Genomic DNA, 15126 nt, shown 5'->3' with positions numbered 1-15126 from the left:
TCACTTATTCTGTTTGCTTTTCCCTTTCAGTGACTCACTCTCTCACCTTTGCAATCACATTCACCTCATTCACGTGGATACTTACAGATGGAACGTGCAAAATCAAGATGTACTCTTTATTAAAGGGACTTTCTGTGTTCGGAAAAGAACCAGATTGAGGCTAACTGGGCTGACAGTTGTACAGTTTACTTTGCCATTGCTAGCATTGCATTGTGTTCAAGGGCATCACACTTGAATCTGTTTATTAGAAAGAGACTATGATGCTTTTTTCCCCCCCAGTAATTAAATATTTACCATATACTATCTTGGTAACAGAGCTGACAATTTAATTTGTACCCTGTAACATAGGAAGAAATTTAAACTGTCCAGGACTGTCAAAAAAAAAGTCAACCTTATTAAGAAAACGGTATTATATATATTATACATATAGGGTTAATTCAGCATAATAGGGACATTATCCCCCACTCATCTCAATGGCAGAAAGTGTCACAATATCCTTATTCTGTCTTTTCCTATTAAACATATTAGTCTGTGTGTGTGTGTGTGTATGTGTAGGGTGATTAAGTCAATCTAAAATCTTCAAATGTCAGGTTCAATCCAACACAACATCAGCGTCCTGCAGAACCTTTGCACAGGCCCACACACCCTCCATTCAGAGGATGAGACAGGAAATGGGCGGGCACTGCAGATCAGTGTCTAACCTGCATATAATCCCAGAGCACAGCCTCTTCCTGTTCTGCTCTGAATGAGCCTCTGAGATTCATACGAGCTCCCATTATCTCCATACCTGGAACAAGCTGGCTTCTCATACGAGCGACACTGGGTGCTTTCTCAGATAAATATCCCCGAAAGCCTCTAATGCCACATCTCCTCCAACTGTCTAGCTTAAATGTATATATTTATAAAGTCCTGCTCCCATCAGTCAGTGATAAAACTTTAGCATTCATTTGATCGCAGGAGATGGTTTAACCTGGGCTGATGTGGCGACGGCCCGGCGGGGGGCACAGATTGAGACCACAGTCTCATCACTCACTAGCCATTTAATGCTCACTTCTCGACACGTCTCAAAGCTCACATGCAATCTCAGCTAGTCACATTCTTAAGAATATTCCGGTTCATACTGAACTAAATGTCCATAAAGAGCATTTACAGTATACTGTCGATTACCTCAGTGTGTCAAAGTAGCTTGACATCAACAGGATGAAATGGACACTTACAGTTAAAATAGTACTTCAATTTGACTAAAGACACAAAATGCAAGTATTGCTTTGTTTGAATATGTGAAAACTGTACTTTTTTTCTTGTGACTGTCTTTCGAATGTTCCATTCAGTGCTGATTTCAGGCCATAAAAATGACATGATGTTGTATTTGTTAGTAGTCATTAGTAATTATTAACTAATGTTTAGAAGCTAATCATTAACTGTTTATCTTTTTTGTCTTCACAGCAAATGCTGAATGATCATGAAACGTCGTCTCAAGACAGCTGTATTAAAAAGGTAGGATTCATTTTTTGTCAGTCCTCCCCTCTCGACACGTCTAACACATACGGTACGCTGATATCACCACAAACAAATATTAATAACACAAAAGCAATACGACAATCAATAATTTGTCCTATAGGGTTTTATATGCATCTATCTATCTATCTATCTATCTATCTATCTATCTATCTATCTATCTATCTATCTATCTATCTATCTATCTATCTATCTATCTATCTATCTATCTATACCCTGTCAATACGTTTTAACAATGAAGTTAATCAAATTATAATGTATCTAAAAGAGGTTCTTCTTTCTTTCTTTCTTTCTTTCTTTCTTTCTTTCTTTCTTTCTTTCTTTCTTTCTTTCTTTCTTTCTTTCTTTCTTTCTTTCCAGTGCATCTTGATTTCCATACATGTTTGATTCATGAACTTAATTTTTCTTTTTTAATGATTCACTCAAACCAGTTTGTGAATAGTTTGTGAATCACTCAGCTTGGTTCCATTTAGCTTTAAACAATGCAACATTTGACACAATGCAACTTAAACTACATACTGTACAGTGACATCTGAGAACAATATAGTGTTGATTTTAGGAAGCAATTCCACTTAATTCACTATAATAACCAGACCTCTCAACAAAAAATGTGTTGTGTTGCATATCATGTCTTTCAGAACTATGGATGTGATATTTTGGCAAAATGTTTTATGCACCAACTTCAGCCCAAAAAAACAAACAAAAAACAAGACACACTCCAAGTGTCTTTATTAATATAATTAATTATGCATGAGGTATTATGAATAACTGCACCATCATCATCCACCCTAATAGACTAAATGCACTGTCACATGAATATGTCATATTGTGCCAGCAAATGAGAGCCGATATTTGTGCCTGTTTATGTGTGTGTGAGTTCAGATATAAGAGCATGGCCAATATGTCTCTTTGTGTGTGTGTGTGTGTGTGTGTGAGGGCAGAATCAGCCCTGAGGTTATGTAATGAAAACATCTGTGCCAGATAATCTATAACATCATCCATCTATTTTTCTCACATCCCACTATGTGTCTCTGAGAAGCATCTGTCTCAGACAGAAAAATCCCAACAGATAGACAAAAAGAAAAAGAGCTTCTTTCATTTATTTATCCTTTGCTTTTAACCTGTTATCCTTCCTTCACAACACAAACACTTAGAGATGCCTATCTGAGTCTGTCCATATCTGTCTAATGCCGACCCTCACACACACACACACAAGCCTTGATCTCAGCTCTTTTAGATGTAATCCACCACACTGTGTCCCAAAAGTGTGCACGTATGATTGTGTACGTGTGTGTGTGTGTGTGTGTGACACGTAAGCCTACTGTGAACTGACAATGATAGTACACAGAGACATAGATTAATTATAGAAAATCAATGTGTTGTAATTGTATTTGAAACAGATCGCCTCCGGCATTGTACCTGCGTGTCTGGCTGGATATGAAAACATTTGGCTTTGTAAATGTAGCTAAAACAGGCGGCTGATGTTTTAATGGGAAGGAGATTAATGGCTCTTTTGACAGGCTCTCTGAGACGATATCAGTGCTTTTGTGGCCCCTGCTGCGACCCATCTTTCATAGACTTTAAAAATGCTCAGTGCTATTTTAACTTGGCTGTTTATATCTAGAAGCGATATTACAATCATGACGTTTTTTGTCAGTAAAAGCACCAATATTGAAATGTTAGCCAACACAAATTTTTAAAAATGGCAAAAAAAAAAAAAAAAAAAAAAAAAAAAAAAAAATATATATATATATATATATATATATATATATATATATATATATATATACATACACTACAATAAATAGTTCCGACACTATACTACACTATCAACTTTTTTTTAAAGTATACTTTTTATTTGTATTTATTATGCTTTTTTATATAATTGTGAATTTGATTTGATGCAGACACTAAAATTGGACGTCCTGTTTTTGACACATATATTTGTTTCTAATGCATTTATTTGGAGGATATTTAAGGGGGCATATAAGGAGTATATTAATAATCTTTCAAGTTTAGCTTTCTTTTTTTTTCTTTTTTTACAAAACCATGGCAAAAAAGTATATAATTTTTTCAAATTTTTAACTATATATAAGAAATTATTATTATTATTATTATTATTATTATGTTACATTTTTTAAAGAAAAATAAGTGTTATATATATATATATATATATATAATTTTTTTTTTTTTTTTTTGAGGTAGATTAAATAAAAATGGCAATTTTCCATTGTGCCTTAACATTTATAGATCTCACCCATGCCATGTGGCACGTTTTTTTCTTCTTCTTTTCATGGAAAGGTGAAAGGAGAGTTGCTGTACCTGTTAACATTAGTAAAAGGAGGTCTGTCCGCAGGGGGAAAAATCTCTAATGTTATCTTAACTGAACCAGGAAAATCTGCTCCTGTAAAAATATCATCTCAAGCAACCCTGCAAATTTAGGGCATCTGATTATGCCCCCAAATACATTACAGGTCAGGAGGGGCATCGTACAGCCCTGAGGCGAGTCGCCTGAAATGTGACGATTGATTGATTATCATGATAATTTGTTTGAAATGATTATCTGGATATAATAATCACCGCCGCTCACCCCCTGCCTCGTGCTGCATTTTCATGCTCTCTTGTTCCCCCGTATAATGCGCCTCCATCAGAAATGGCCTCTGGTTATGAAGGCGTAGTAACAGGGGCCTCCCGGTCGGGTCCTCAGGGGCTGGGGGGCCCCATTGATGAATGATGACCCAAAGGAGCCTGAAATCAGAGAGAATAAACAGGGGGAAGAAGAGAAGAGGAGAGGGACAGGGAAGGCTGGTAACTATCTGTAGCGGAGGGCAATTATACGCCAGGCCAGGCAGCCCCAGGGGCAGCAGATCGCTCTGAAGAATGCAGAGGGGTCCTGACCGCCCAATACACTCGCTCACACACACACATATGGTGGGACCGATGGGAAAGGAATGGAAAGTTTTTGCTTTTTCATGAAAAAGCATTAAGAGAATTTGACAAGCTAATTATACGTCGTTTTACAAGCCTGATCTGAATGACAATCGCAAAATTACCCTTCATAACGAGATTTCAAAGCACATTAAATGTTTTCCGAGTGTCTCTCCATCTGCTAGCAAACACAAACCTAAGTGATTTGAGCGCAGAACAGTTAACTAGTTTTGCGTCTGAATGCTTTTAACGACGCTTTCTAACTGTCACTTCAGGAGCTCGTTTGAGGGAAAGCGAGTCCACGCTGGAACATGCCTGTTCAATTAAAACAGAAAGCTTTCTCATGCACTCCAGTGCTAGACGGTCTGAAAACATGGGGCAATTGAAGACGTTTAGCCTTTTCTGTCACTACAAGGGGAGGAGGGCTGTGTAGAAATGATATTTGTGGATTTTAGACTATGAGAAGACTTAATGATAATATCCCTTCTCGGCCCCTGGTTCGCTTACGTTTTGATGGCCCCTGACTAGCAATCTTTCTTTCTGTGTGGGTGCTTGTTGAAGTGGCATGTTTTTTGGAAAGACACTTTCTCTGGTTTGAGGAGAACGATCAATTAGAGCGTGCACGATTGTTTAGATACTTTTGCAGGTGTGATAGCTAATCAGCACATATTTAATATGAAATCAAAACTGACCTACAGTAATGTATCAGCAAAATACAATAACTATGGAACAACCTTTTTTTCAACCCCTCCCTTCCAGCCAACTGTAATAAAGAGAATGCTAATCCCAATCCAATCAATTCCCAAGGAATATATTCAAGTCAGGTCACACTTTATTTGGTAACACTTTATTTGAAGGTGTCCTTGTTACACATGTTACATGTACTTACTATTATAATAACAATAAATGATGCATAATTACATGCAAGTAATTCTAAACCAAACCCTAATCCTAACCCTAACCATATAGTAAATACATGTAGTTCATTAAAATTACTCAGTACTTAAATTTATAATTACACTGTAACAAGCACACTTTAAAATATACATTTTAAGTATTATACTATTACATTTTTACCTCAATAAACTCCTAATTACTGCTTGGTAATGTAGTTGTTAAATTTAGGTATTGGGTAGGATTAGGGATGTAGAATATATGCTTTATAAGTACTAATAAACAGCCAGTATATACTAGTAATGTGCATGCTAATAAGCAACTAGATAATAGTGAGAATTGGTCCCTATACTAAAGTGTTACCTCAAGTCAATTTGTTCCTAACTCAATAAGCATTTCACTAAATAATTACAGAACTTAAATAGCTGTTCTGTGCTGATAAAACTTAAAAGTAGCTAACGTTACAAACTTAAAACAGTGGAATTACGATTGTAACATGAACTACAACTTCTTTTTGTATGCTAGCATATGCGTCTTCAAAGTATACTCCATTTGATAGCCTGTTGACACGTGTGCTCTAGAAAGCTTCAACATTGTCCGGTGTCTGCGCTATTTCTCTCCAGAAGTTATGACTGATAAAAAGTCTTTGTACTCGTTTAAACCAAAGTTGCAGGTATCTTTCTCACACAAGTGCTCATCCATGCGGGCACCTATTGTTGTTGCAGTCTGCTGTTGTTGTTGTTCCGTCTTTTCAGTTTTGTTTTCTACTTTGAAATTGATTAGTGCAAAACATAAAAGTGCGAGAGCAAAGTACATGCCACTAAATCGGGTGGTGTGCGTATAGCACGTGCATACAAATCTGGTGACGCTAGTTGTGTCACACACACTGTTCACAAACTTTGCATACGCCGTAAAAACTATAGTAGGGCTTTAGACTTTAGTTAATCTTCGAAACACAAATCAAGATGTTTTAATGAAACCCGAGCGATTTCTTTCCTTCTATTGAAAGTCCAGTCTACCAAAATTTTGAGAGAAATCATAAAAGTAAGCTAACCCAATTGGTTCACGTGGGTCAACACTCTTAAAAATAAAGGTGCTTAAAAGGTTCTTCACAGCGATGCTATAGAGCAGGTGTGGGGAACGTTGATCCTGGAGGGCCACTCTCTTGCAGAGTTGAACTGCATCCTGAAGACCTTGATTAGCTGGTTCAGGTGTGTTTGATTAGGGTTGGAGCTAAACTCTGCAGGACACCGGCTCTCCAGGATCAATGTTCCCCATCCCTGCTATAGAAGAACCATTTGTGGTTCCACAAAGAACCATTCAGTCAAAGGTTTTTTTAAAGAACCATCTCTTTTTTACTTTTATGTGATCTGAAGAACCTTCTTTCGCCACAAAGAACCTTTTGTGTTCTTCAGATGTTAAAGGTTCTTTATGGAACCATTTAGACAAAAAGGGCATCGTGAAGCACCTTTATTTTTAAGAGTGAAGCAAGTACGCTTGACTGTTGATCATTTTGGATGTGCTGTATGTATGTATGTGTTAATCAGTGTTTATATGTGAATGAAAGCCTAATTTCAGTTTGTTTCTCATAAACAAAAAAGCCATTGTGCTTCTTTAGAAGACTTGGATTTAACCATCCAATTAATTTGGATTTCTTTTACAGTGTCATGATTTCATATTAATAATTAATGGACAGCACGGCTGCCATCAAAACGCCTATTCCTGCGTCATGAGTCAAACGAATGGAAGGATACACAAACATTGTCTTTTGACTGTCAGTTTACAGCTCTTCGTCTTCTCAGAGCGCACACACACATAGATAGACATACATAAAAACCCCTGAAATATGTGAAGGTTGTTTGTGAGGGCGGATACAAGACATTTTTTATCTGGCCTCTTATTCCCAAAGGTCTCTCCTGTCATACTATCGCTCCTCTTTGACAAGAACAGAAAACAAATGTCTCTTTCTGCCACATCTGTGGGAATTGTCCTTTCCAGAGCAGAATGCTGTCATTATCCCTGATCTTCCCAGCGCTCGCAGGACTAGAGCCTCGGTTACAGTGTGAAAAGTAAAATGTGTGTGTGTGTGAGAGAGAGAGATTGTGAAAGAGCGAGATCAGTGATTGAGGACGGAATGATCCATTGTGGACAGAAGCCGGTCTGTGATGGCACAGCTCTGCTCGGCTATGCTGGAATTCAAGTGGGAGCGAGTGAAGAGAGACGGAGAGCAAATAGAAGGCTGCTGAATGAGCAGTATATTAACTATTTAAAACGCCATCATTCTGTTTTCTCTCTATGATATCTGAAGGGAACTTTCCTCAACTGTCTGCGAACAAAGACAGGATAAAGTGGCTCGCTTTGTCTTTACTCCAAGTCCTCCCCTATTTCTCTGAGTGGGTGTTCATTAATTCAGTTGTGTGAATGAAGTCTGAGCCACACTCATATAATAACATGCGACCGGGCTGCAGTTGACATGGAAACCCTTTCTAAAGACATTATAGGTTCGGGATGGTTGGGGTGCCCTCGCGGTAATGGTGGTCTGAGACCCTCATGCTCTTTCCGTACGGGGGACACATTTGTTTTTGCTGTCTCAGAGCAGGGACAGCCATGTCCCCAGGCCCATTTCTGGACTGCAACTATGTGTGCAGTGGCCCCAAAACTATTTGAACGCTAAACTCCTAAAATGTCAAAGCATTATGTAGCGAAATATCAAACCAAGTGGCATTTATTTTAGAGAGATAGCACAAAAGTTTGCAAGCCAATTAAAAAAATAAGTATTTTGTTTGGTTTAAACGATTCATACTGTTTTAGAAAATCATTCTGACTCTTTGTGGTTGTCAAACTTCTTTTTTTTTTTTTGGGGGGGAAAAAAATGAAGTAACACTTTAAATTGATTTAAAGTTTACAGTAAATACATGTATAATGCTACAAAAAATAATCTGGTAACACTTTTAAGTAGTCGCTTATTAGCATGCATATTACTAGCATATTGGCTGTTTATTAGTATTTATGAAGCACATATTAATGCATGACAATATTCTAGATCCCTGAACCCTAATATATTAACATAATTGCTACAACAACTACCTTATACTATCAATAAGCTGCCAATTAGGAGTTATTTGATGGAAAACTCTTAATTAATAGTGAATATGTGTTCCCTAATCTACCAAAAATCTTTTTTTCAAATAAACACTGTTCTTTTGGATTTACTGTCATCAAAGAATTAAAGATTTTTTCACAAAAATATTAGGCAGCACAACTGCTTTCAACACTGATAATAAGGAATGTTTCTCAAGCAGCAAATCAGCATACTAGAATGATTTTTGAAGGATCATGTGACACAAAAGACAGGATCACTGAATCACAGGAATAAATAGCATTTTTTCAAAATATATTAAAAAAAGAAAATGCTTATTTTAATTTGTAACAGAATTTCACAATATCACTATTTTTACTGAATGAATAAATAAATAATGCAGCCTTGGTGAGCATAAGACACTTCCTAATATATATATATATATATATATATTACATTACAATATATATGGATATACATATATGCATAACTCATGTGGCTCATAACACACAATGTTATTTTCATTACATTAAATGGCTTTTGCAACACATTTAACTCTCGTAATGTAATGCTGATACTTGAGCTCAGTACGAAAGAGAATGAGAAAGAATGATAAAAGAGAGTGAGAGAGGTTGAGAGAAGAGCAGGCCGGAGGAATGCCCGAATGCCCAGGAGAGAGACTCTGCCAGTCGGCCGCTGTCTGACACAGAGAGAGGCTACTTGTCTGGAGGCCGTGCCCAGCCATCTGAAGGTCATGTGAAAGCAAACCGCCTCATTCCTGGACACACCAAATCACCAAATCTGGATCACTTCATCCAGCGATAGAAAACAATCAAAAGAAATGGGTCTACCAGAGACAGCAGAGGTGAGGGGAAAGTTTTAGGCCTGTTAGGAAAATGTTATTACTCAGACGTTTCTCTTTAGGTTTTTCTCAACTTTTCTCACAAAATGTGTATTGGCAAGGAAATGTTTCTTTATTTCAATAGTCCACTTTAGACATTCTTCTAACTATAAGTAACTTTGCAACTACAAACCCGATTCCAAAAAAGTTGGGACACTGTACATATTGTGAATAAAAACAGAATGCAATGATGTGGAAGTTTCAAATTTGAATATTTTATTCAGAATACAACATAGATGACATATCAAATGTTTAAACTGAGAAAATGTATCATTTTAAGGGAAAAATAAGTTTATTTTAAATTTCATGGCATCAACACATCTCAAAACAGTTGGGACAAGGCCATGTTTACCACTGTGTGGCATCCCCTCTTCTTTTTATAACAGTCTGCAAACGTCTGGAGACTGAGGAGACAAGTTGCTCAAGTTTAGGAATAGGAATGTTGTCCCATTCTTGTCTAATACAGGCTTCTAGTTGCTCAACTGTCTTAGGTCTTCTTTGTCGCATCTTCCTCTTTATGATGCGCCAAATGTGTTCTATGGGTGAAAGATTTGGACTGCAGGCTGGCCATTTCAGTAGCCATGATGTTGTAATTGATGCAGTATGTGGTCTGGCATTATCATGTTGGAAAATGCAAGGTCTTCCCTGAAAGAGACAACGTCTGGATTGGAGCATATGTTGTTCTAGAACTTGGATATACCTTTCAGCATTGATGGTGCCTTTCCAGATGTGTAAGCTACTCACTACTCACTGCTGTGTGTGTGCACTTGGATGGGTTAAACGCAGAGCACCAATTTCGAGTATGGGTCACCATACTTGACAACACGTCACGACTAAGCTGCCCATGCCACACGCACTCATGCAACCCCATACCATCAGAGATGCAGGCTTCTGAACTGAGCGCTGATAACAACTTGGGTTGTCCTTGTCCTCTTTAGTCCGGATGACATGGCGTCCCAATTTTCCAAAAAGAACTTCAAATTTTGATTCGTCTGACCACAGAACAGTTTTCCACTTTGCCACAGTCCATTTTAAATAAGCCCTGGCCAAGAGAAAACGCCTGCGCTTCTGGATCATGTTTAGATATGGCTTCTTTTTTGACCTATAGAGTTTTAGCAACGGCGAATGGCACGGTGGATTGTGTTCACCGACAATGTTTTCTGGAAGTATTCCTGAGCCCATGTTGTGATTTCCATTACAGTAGCATTCCTGTATGTGATGCAGTGCCGTCTAAGGGCCCGAAGATCACGGGCATCCAGTATGGTTTTCCGGCCTTGACCCTTACGCACAGAGATTGTTCCAGATTCTCTGAATCTTTGGATGATATTATGCACTGTAGATGATGATAACTTCAAACTTAACTTGCAATTTTTCTCTGAGAAACTCCTTTCTGATATTGCTCCACTATTTTTCGCCGCAACATTGGGGGAATTGGTGATCCTCTTGCCATCTTGACTTCTGAGAGACACTGAGAGGCTCTTTTTATACCCAATCAGGTTGCCAATTGACCTAATAAGTTGCAAATTGGTCCTCCAGCTGTTCCTTATATGTACATTTAACTTTTCCGCCCTCTAAAGTGTGTAGCTCTCATTAAATCCAAAATGAGCCAATATTTGGCATGACATTTCAAAATGTCTCACTTTCAACATTTGATATGTTATCTTTATTCTATTGTGAATAAAATATAAGTTTATGAGATTAGTAAATTATTGCATTCCTTTTTATTCGTAATTTGTACAGTGTCCCAACTTTTTTGGAATCGGGTTTGTACATGTCAACTAACTCTTATTGGAGTATTAGTAGACTGTTAATTTAGGGTTAGTAATAAGTCGGCATACTTGCAAAGATACCCATAGTGGTCACACTTTATTTTAAGTTCAATTCTCGCTATTAACAAACCATTAATTACGACTTTTTCCTCGATAAACTCCTAATTTGCTGCTTATTAATAGTTAGTAAGGTAGTTGTTAAGTTTAGGTATTGAGTATGATTAGGGATTTAATAAGTACTAATAAACAGCCAATATGTTAGTATGCTAATAAGCAACCACTATAGATAATAGTGAGAATGGGTCCTTATACTAAAGTGTTAGTAGAATACTAGCGAAATAAAATGTTACCAACTGTTCCATAGTTTAGGGCCCCATTTCTGTCTGACGCAAATATTTCCTCCCTAAAAATGTCACTTTATTGATTGACTCCTCCATACTAGCAGGTTTTATTCATGAGCAGTTTCAATGTGACTTGGCTCATTGTTTTTGAATTCCAGTTTATTTCTGTGTGAGCATGTGTTTTAATGTTTTGATAGCATATAGAAAAGCTGCTACACAAGTTAGCGTGCTGTCTGAATCTAATTTTGGCACGCTGAAAATGTTTCAGACCTACAATCCCAGTGAGCAACTTTAGCGGGTTTCTGATGTCATTCTGCTTAACTGACCTCATTTCTTAGCCGTGTCAGTAATACTTGATAAATGGTGTTTTTGAATCACTCTTATCTCTGTGAATTGTGTTGTCGCTAGCATGCTCACCACTCCAGCGTCTTGCAAAATCCCTTTCTAAAGCAGATCCAGCAGAAGTTCACAAACAGCTCGTTTCTCATCCTATTGTGGTGCCTGTCACCTCAGAAAAGAGCCCAAATCCCTCGTTTGTTTAGGAGATCATGTGATAAATGCTAAGGCGCTAGCGTTCAGGATGGCTGACCTGAGAATGCACTGCAGAGGCCAGACTCCAGCGCTGATCATGTGCTTTCACAAACCTTTTGTTTGCCGAAGAATCTGCAAACGCTTCCTAGTTATATTTGCAAAGAAATAATAACCGTTCTGAGGACGTAACAGAGCACTGCTATAATTTGGAAATGAGGGTTATGATGCTATTGATCTTCTCTTTACTCCGAGATGATGGCAAACAGAACTTAAGAATTATTATGCATCTGATGAATCTTCAAGGAAAATAATGTCATTTGTACTGGATTTTTTTTTTTTTTTTGGTGTGTGTAGTGCTGAGCTATTTAGATATACAGTAGAGTATGATTAGGCAATACAATTGAATGAAAGGTGTTGCAATCTTGAGTGCCTTACAGCATAATAACAACATTAAGGACACAATTTTGCATTAAAATATTGTTTTATTAAACAAATACATTAGCTCCATAAAGCCTGACACTTGACCCCCCCCACCTCCACCCCATTAAACCTTTAGGTAAAGTGTATCAAAAATTTATAAAATAAAATAAAAAGGAGGAAAACACCTCAATTTTATTCAGATCCTCAAACCTAGCAAAAATATATGGTTCATTGCAGTTGCTGATATTTATTTGGCAAAAAAGCAAGATGAAATTCTTTATAACAACATTGCAAACTTACATAAAACTGTCACTCTATATCTACCAATAATATATTTTAGTAAGATGATATTTAAATGCTTAGTTTTACGATCAGTGCTCCATAGTTTCTATTGTGGGAGGCAAATATTCAAACACGCACGCACGCACACGCACGCACACACACACACACACACACACACATTTTAACATGCCTTTTTCTAAAATAAAATATCATAAAATAAAATAAAAATATGTACTGATGATCAAATAAAAATAACTTGTTCATCTTGAAATAATTAAAAATATAAAATGTATTTTCATATTTACTTTATAAAAATCTGTAAAGATTTCACAACCAAGATCTCAAAGATACATTTTATTTATTTATTTATTTTTACAGTTATACTAAAAGACCTTTTACTTGCTAATCAAACAGATGGCAGAAGGCATGTAGTAGATTGTCTATTTTAGGTTTTTTAAAGTTTTGACCATGCTAATCATTTAGATGACTTAGAAAGCGTTATGCACAGCTGCTGTTGAACAGGTGTTGCACTTCATAATTGTTAATACATCATGTATTTTAGCTCTGCATTAATCCTTAGCATCCAGAACTGGAATTATACATTTGTATTAACCATTACTTGCATTTTACTTGCAATATGTCATATTATTCATATCGGATTTTGCAGCTTCAAATGGTTGTTGACAGGGGAATTGTTGACAGAAATGTGTAATTGTTGTCAGGAGGAGCTGTATGTATTTGTACTGTTTTCCATTAGTGTGGCGAGCAGTGCGATGTGTCTGTTTTGTTGGACCGCACACATGAGCAGATAAGTCCCTCTTGAAGCTGAGTGTTGTTCTAGAGGATTCCAGATGTGTGTGGATGTGCGGGTGGAAGCTAACGTGACTCCATCTGTGGCACACATGGGAGAGACTGTGTAGTAGTGGGAACAATTCAGGGTCACTCGCAGCCTGAGCCCTTGATTTTTCACAGGTTCTCTGTTGTCAATGAGCCAAACTTCACACACACACACACACACACACACACACACACACACACACACACACACACACACACACACACACACACACATGTTGGTTTTTGTGGTTTATGGGGACTCTCCATAGGCGTAATGGTTTTTATACTGAACAAACTGTGTGTGCTATTGCCCTACACCAACCCTACACCTAAACTTAGCCCTCACAGGAGACTTTGTGCATTTTTAGATTTTCAAAAAAACACCATTTAGTATGTTTTTTAAGCCTTTTGAATTACGGGGACATAGGCAGTGTCCTCATAAATCACCTTCATATTGTAATACCTCTGTCATACCCATGTCATTATACAAATTTGTGTCCTCATAAACCACATAAACATGCGCACACACACACACACGCACACACACACACATCCACAGCCATTAAAGCCACTCAGAGAGACATTTAACTGTTTAAAAAACAGTTTAAACTAAAAAAAATAATAATAATTAGTAGTTTTTCACAAATATAAAATTTCTCCAGTTCTTTTTTTTCTGGTTTAAATGTATATATATATATATATTGTTGCTAATCAGCTTTTTGAGAGTTTGTTCGTTTGAGAACCGAGAACACTGTAAGAAGAAAAAAAAGAGTAATCTAAAAATTTTACATATAAATATATCGTTTTTATCAAAGTGCAACTTTTATTTAACATCACTGAATCAACCTACACTTTAAAATAAATACATAATGTCAGCATGTATGTCTAATACCGTAACCAATCAAACTAGTTCAACCAATATACAGTATTCATCTAAAATATTCAACTTTTTTTTTTTTAGTTTAGTTTAATAAACTGTAAGTTAACATAATTTGAGCCAAACTCATTATACTTCAGAATTTAAGGCAGAAACTAAACCTAGGTTTTAGGTTGAAGTGGGTGGATTTTTATTTTTATTTCAATTATTTATTTTACAGTGATATACATCAATTTATACCAACAAAACAAATTATTTACGTGTTAAATTGGGTATAAACAAGGTAAAAATTGCAGGTTGACCATTTTTACAGTGTAAGAAAATGATTAATTGATGAAAAATGTTGTAAAAGTGCTACTTTAGAGAAGCTCATTTTTTAAAAAGTAAATGGTCTAAAAATCCTGTTAATCATTAATTAATCATTAATTTGTTAAAGTTAATATCCAAAATCTAGACTTTCATAAAATCTAGTTTATGAATTTTACGAATTTTTCCACATCAGTAGAACAATTTGACTCCATGGCATTGTGCTTTTCACATTTAGTGCTCCTGCTTTCCTAGAAATTTGTAAAAATCCAGTTACCGAACAAAAGCAGTCCTTGTTCGGAGGAAATAAAGCAACATAAAAACAAAGGCGCTGTGGATGATGGAATTAGTCAGTAAGAACATGGGGAGGTTTAAACCCTGATTGAGATATGTTAATAAAACAGGGATTCACCCCCCTCCTCAGCATTTGGGCTTTGAGGGTT

The 15126-nt window shown here is 36.7% G+C and overlaps 1 protein-coding gene across 1 annotated transcript in view; it reads left to right on the top strand.

Annotated features, from left to right (window-relative positions):
• The window catches only part of LOC306848033 (histone-lysine N-methyltransferase PRDM16-like), a gene marked incomplete at its 5' end in the record, with an annotated part of 239893 nt that overhangs the window by 118780 nt on the left and 105987 nt on the right, over window positions 1–15126 (top strand). The window contains one exon of the mRNA XM_079382345.1: window positions 1447–1497. Within this exon, the coding sequence (XP_079238471.1) occupies window positions 1447–1497 (51 nt within the window). The remainder of the gene's footprint in view (window positions 1–1446; window positions 1498–15126) is intronic.

This window comes from Barbus barbus, assembly GCF_936440315.1.
Source record: "Barbus barbus genome assembly, chromosome: 28".
Taxonomy (NCBI): Eukaryota; Metazoa; Chordata; class Actinopteri; order Cypriniformes; family Cyprinidae; genus Barbus; species Barbus barbus.
This window is presented reverse-complemented; position numbering and strand designations above follow the sequence as displayed.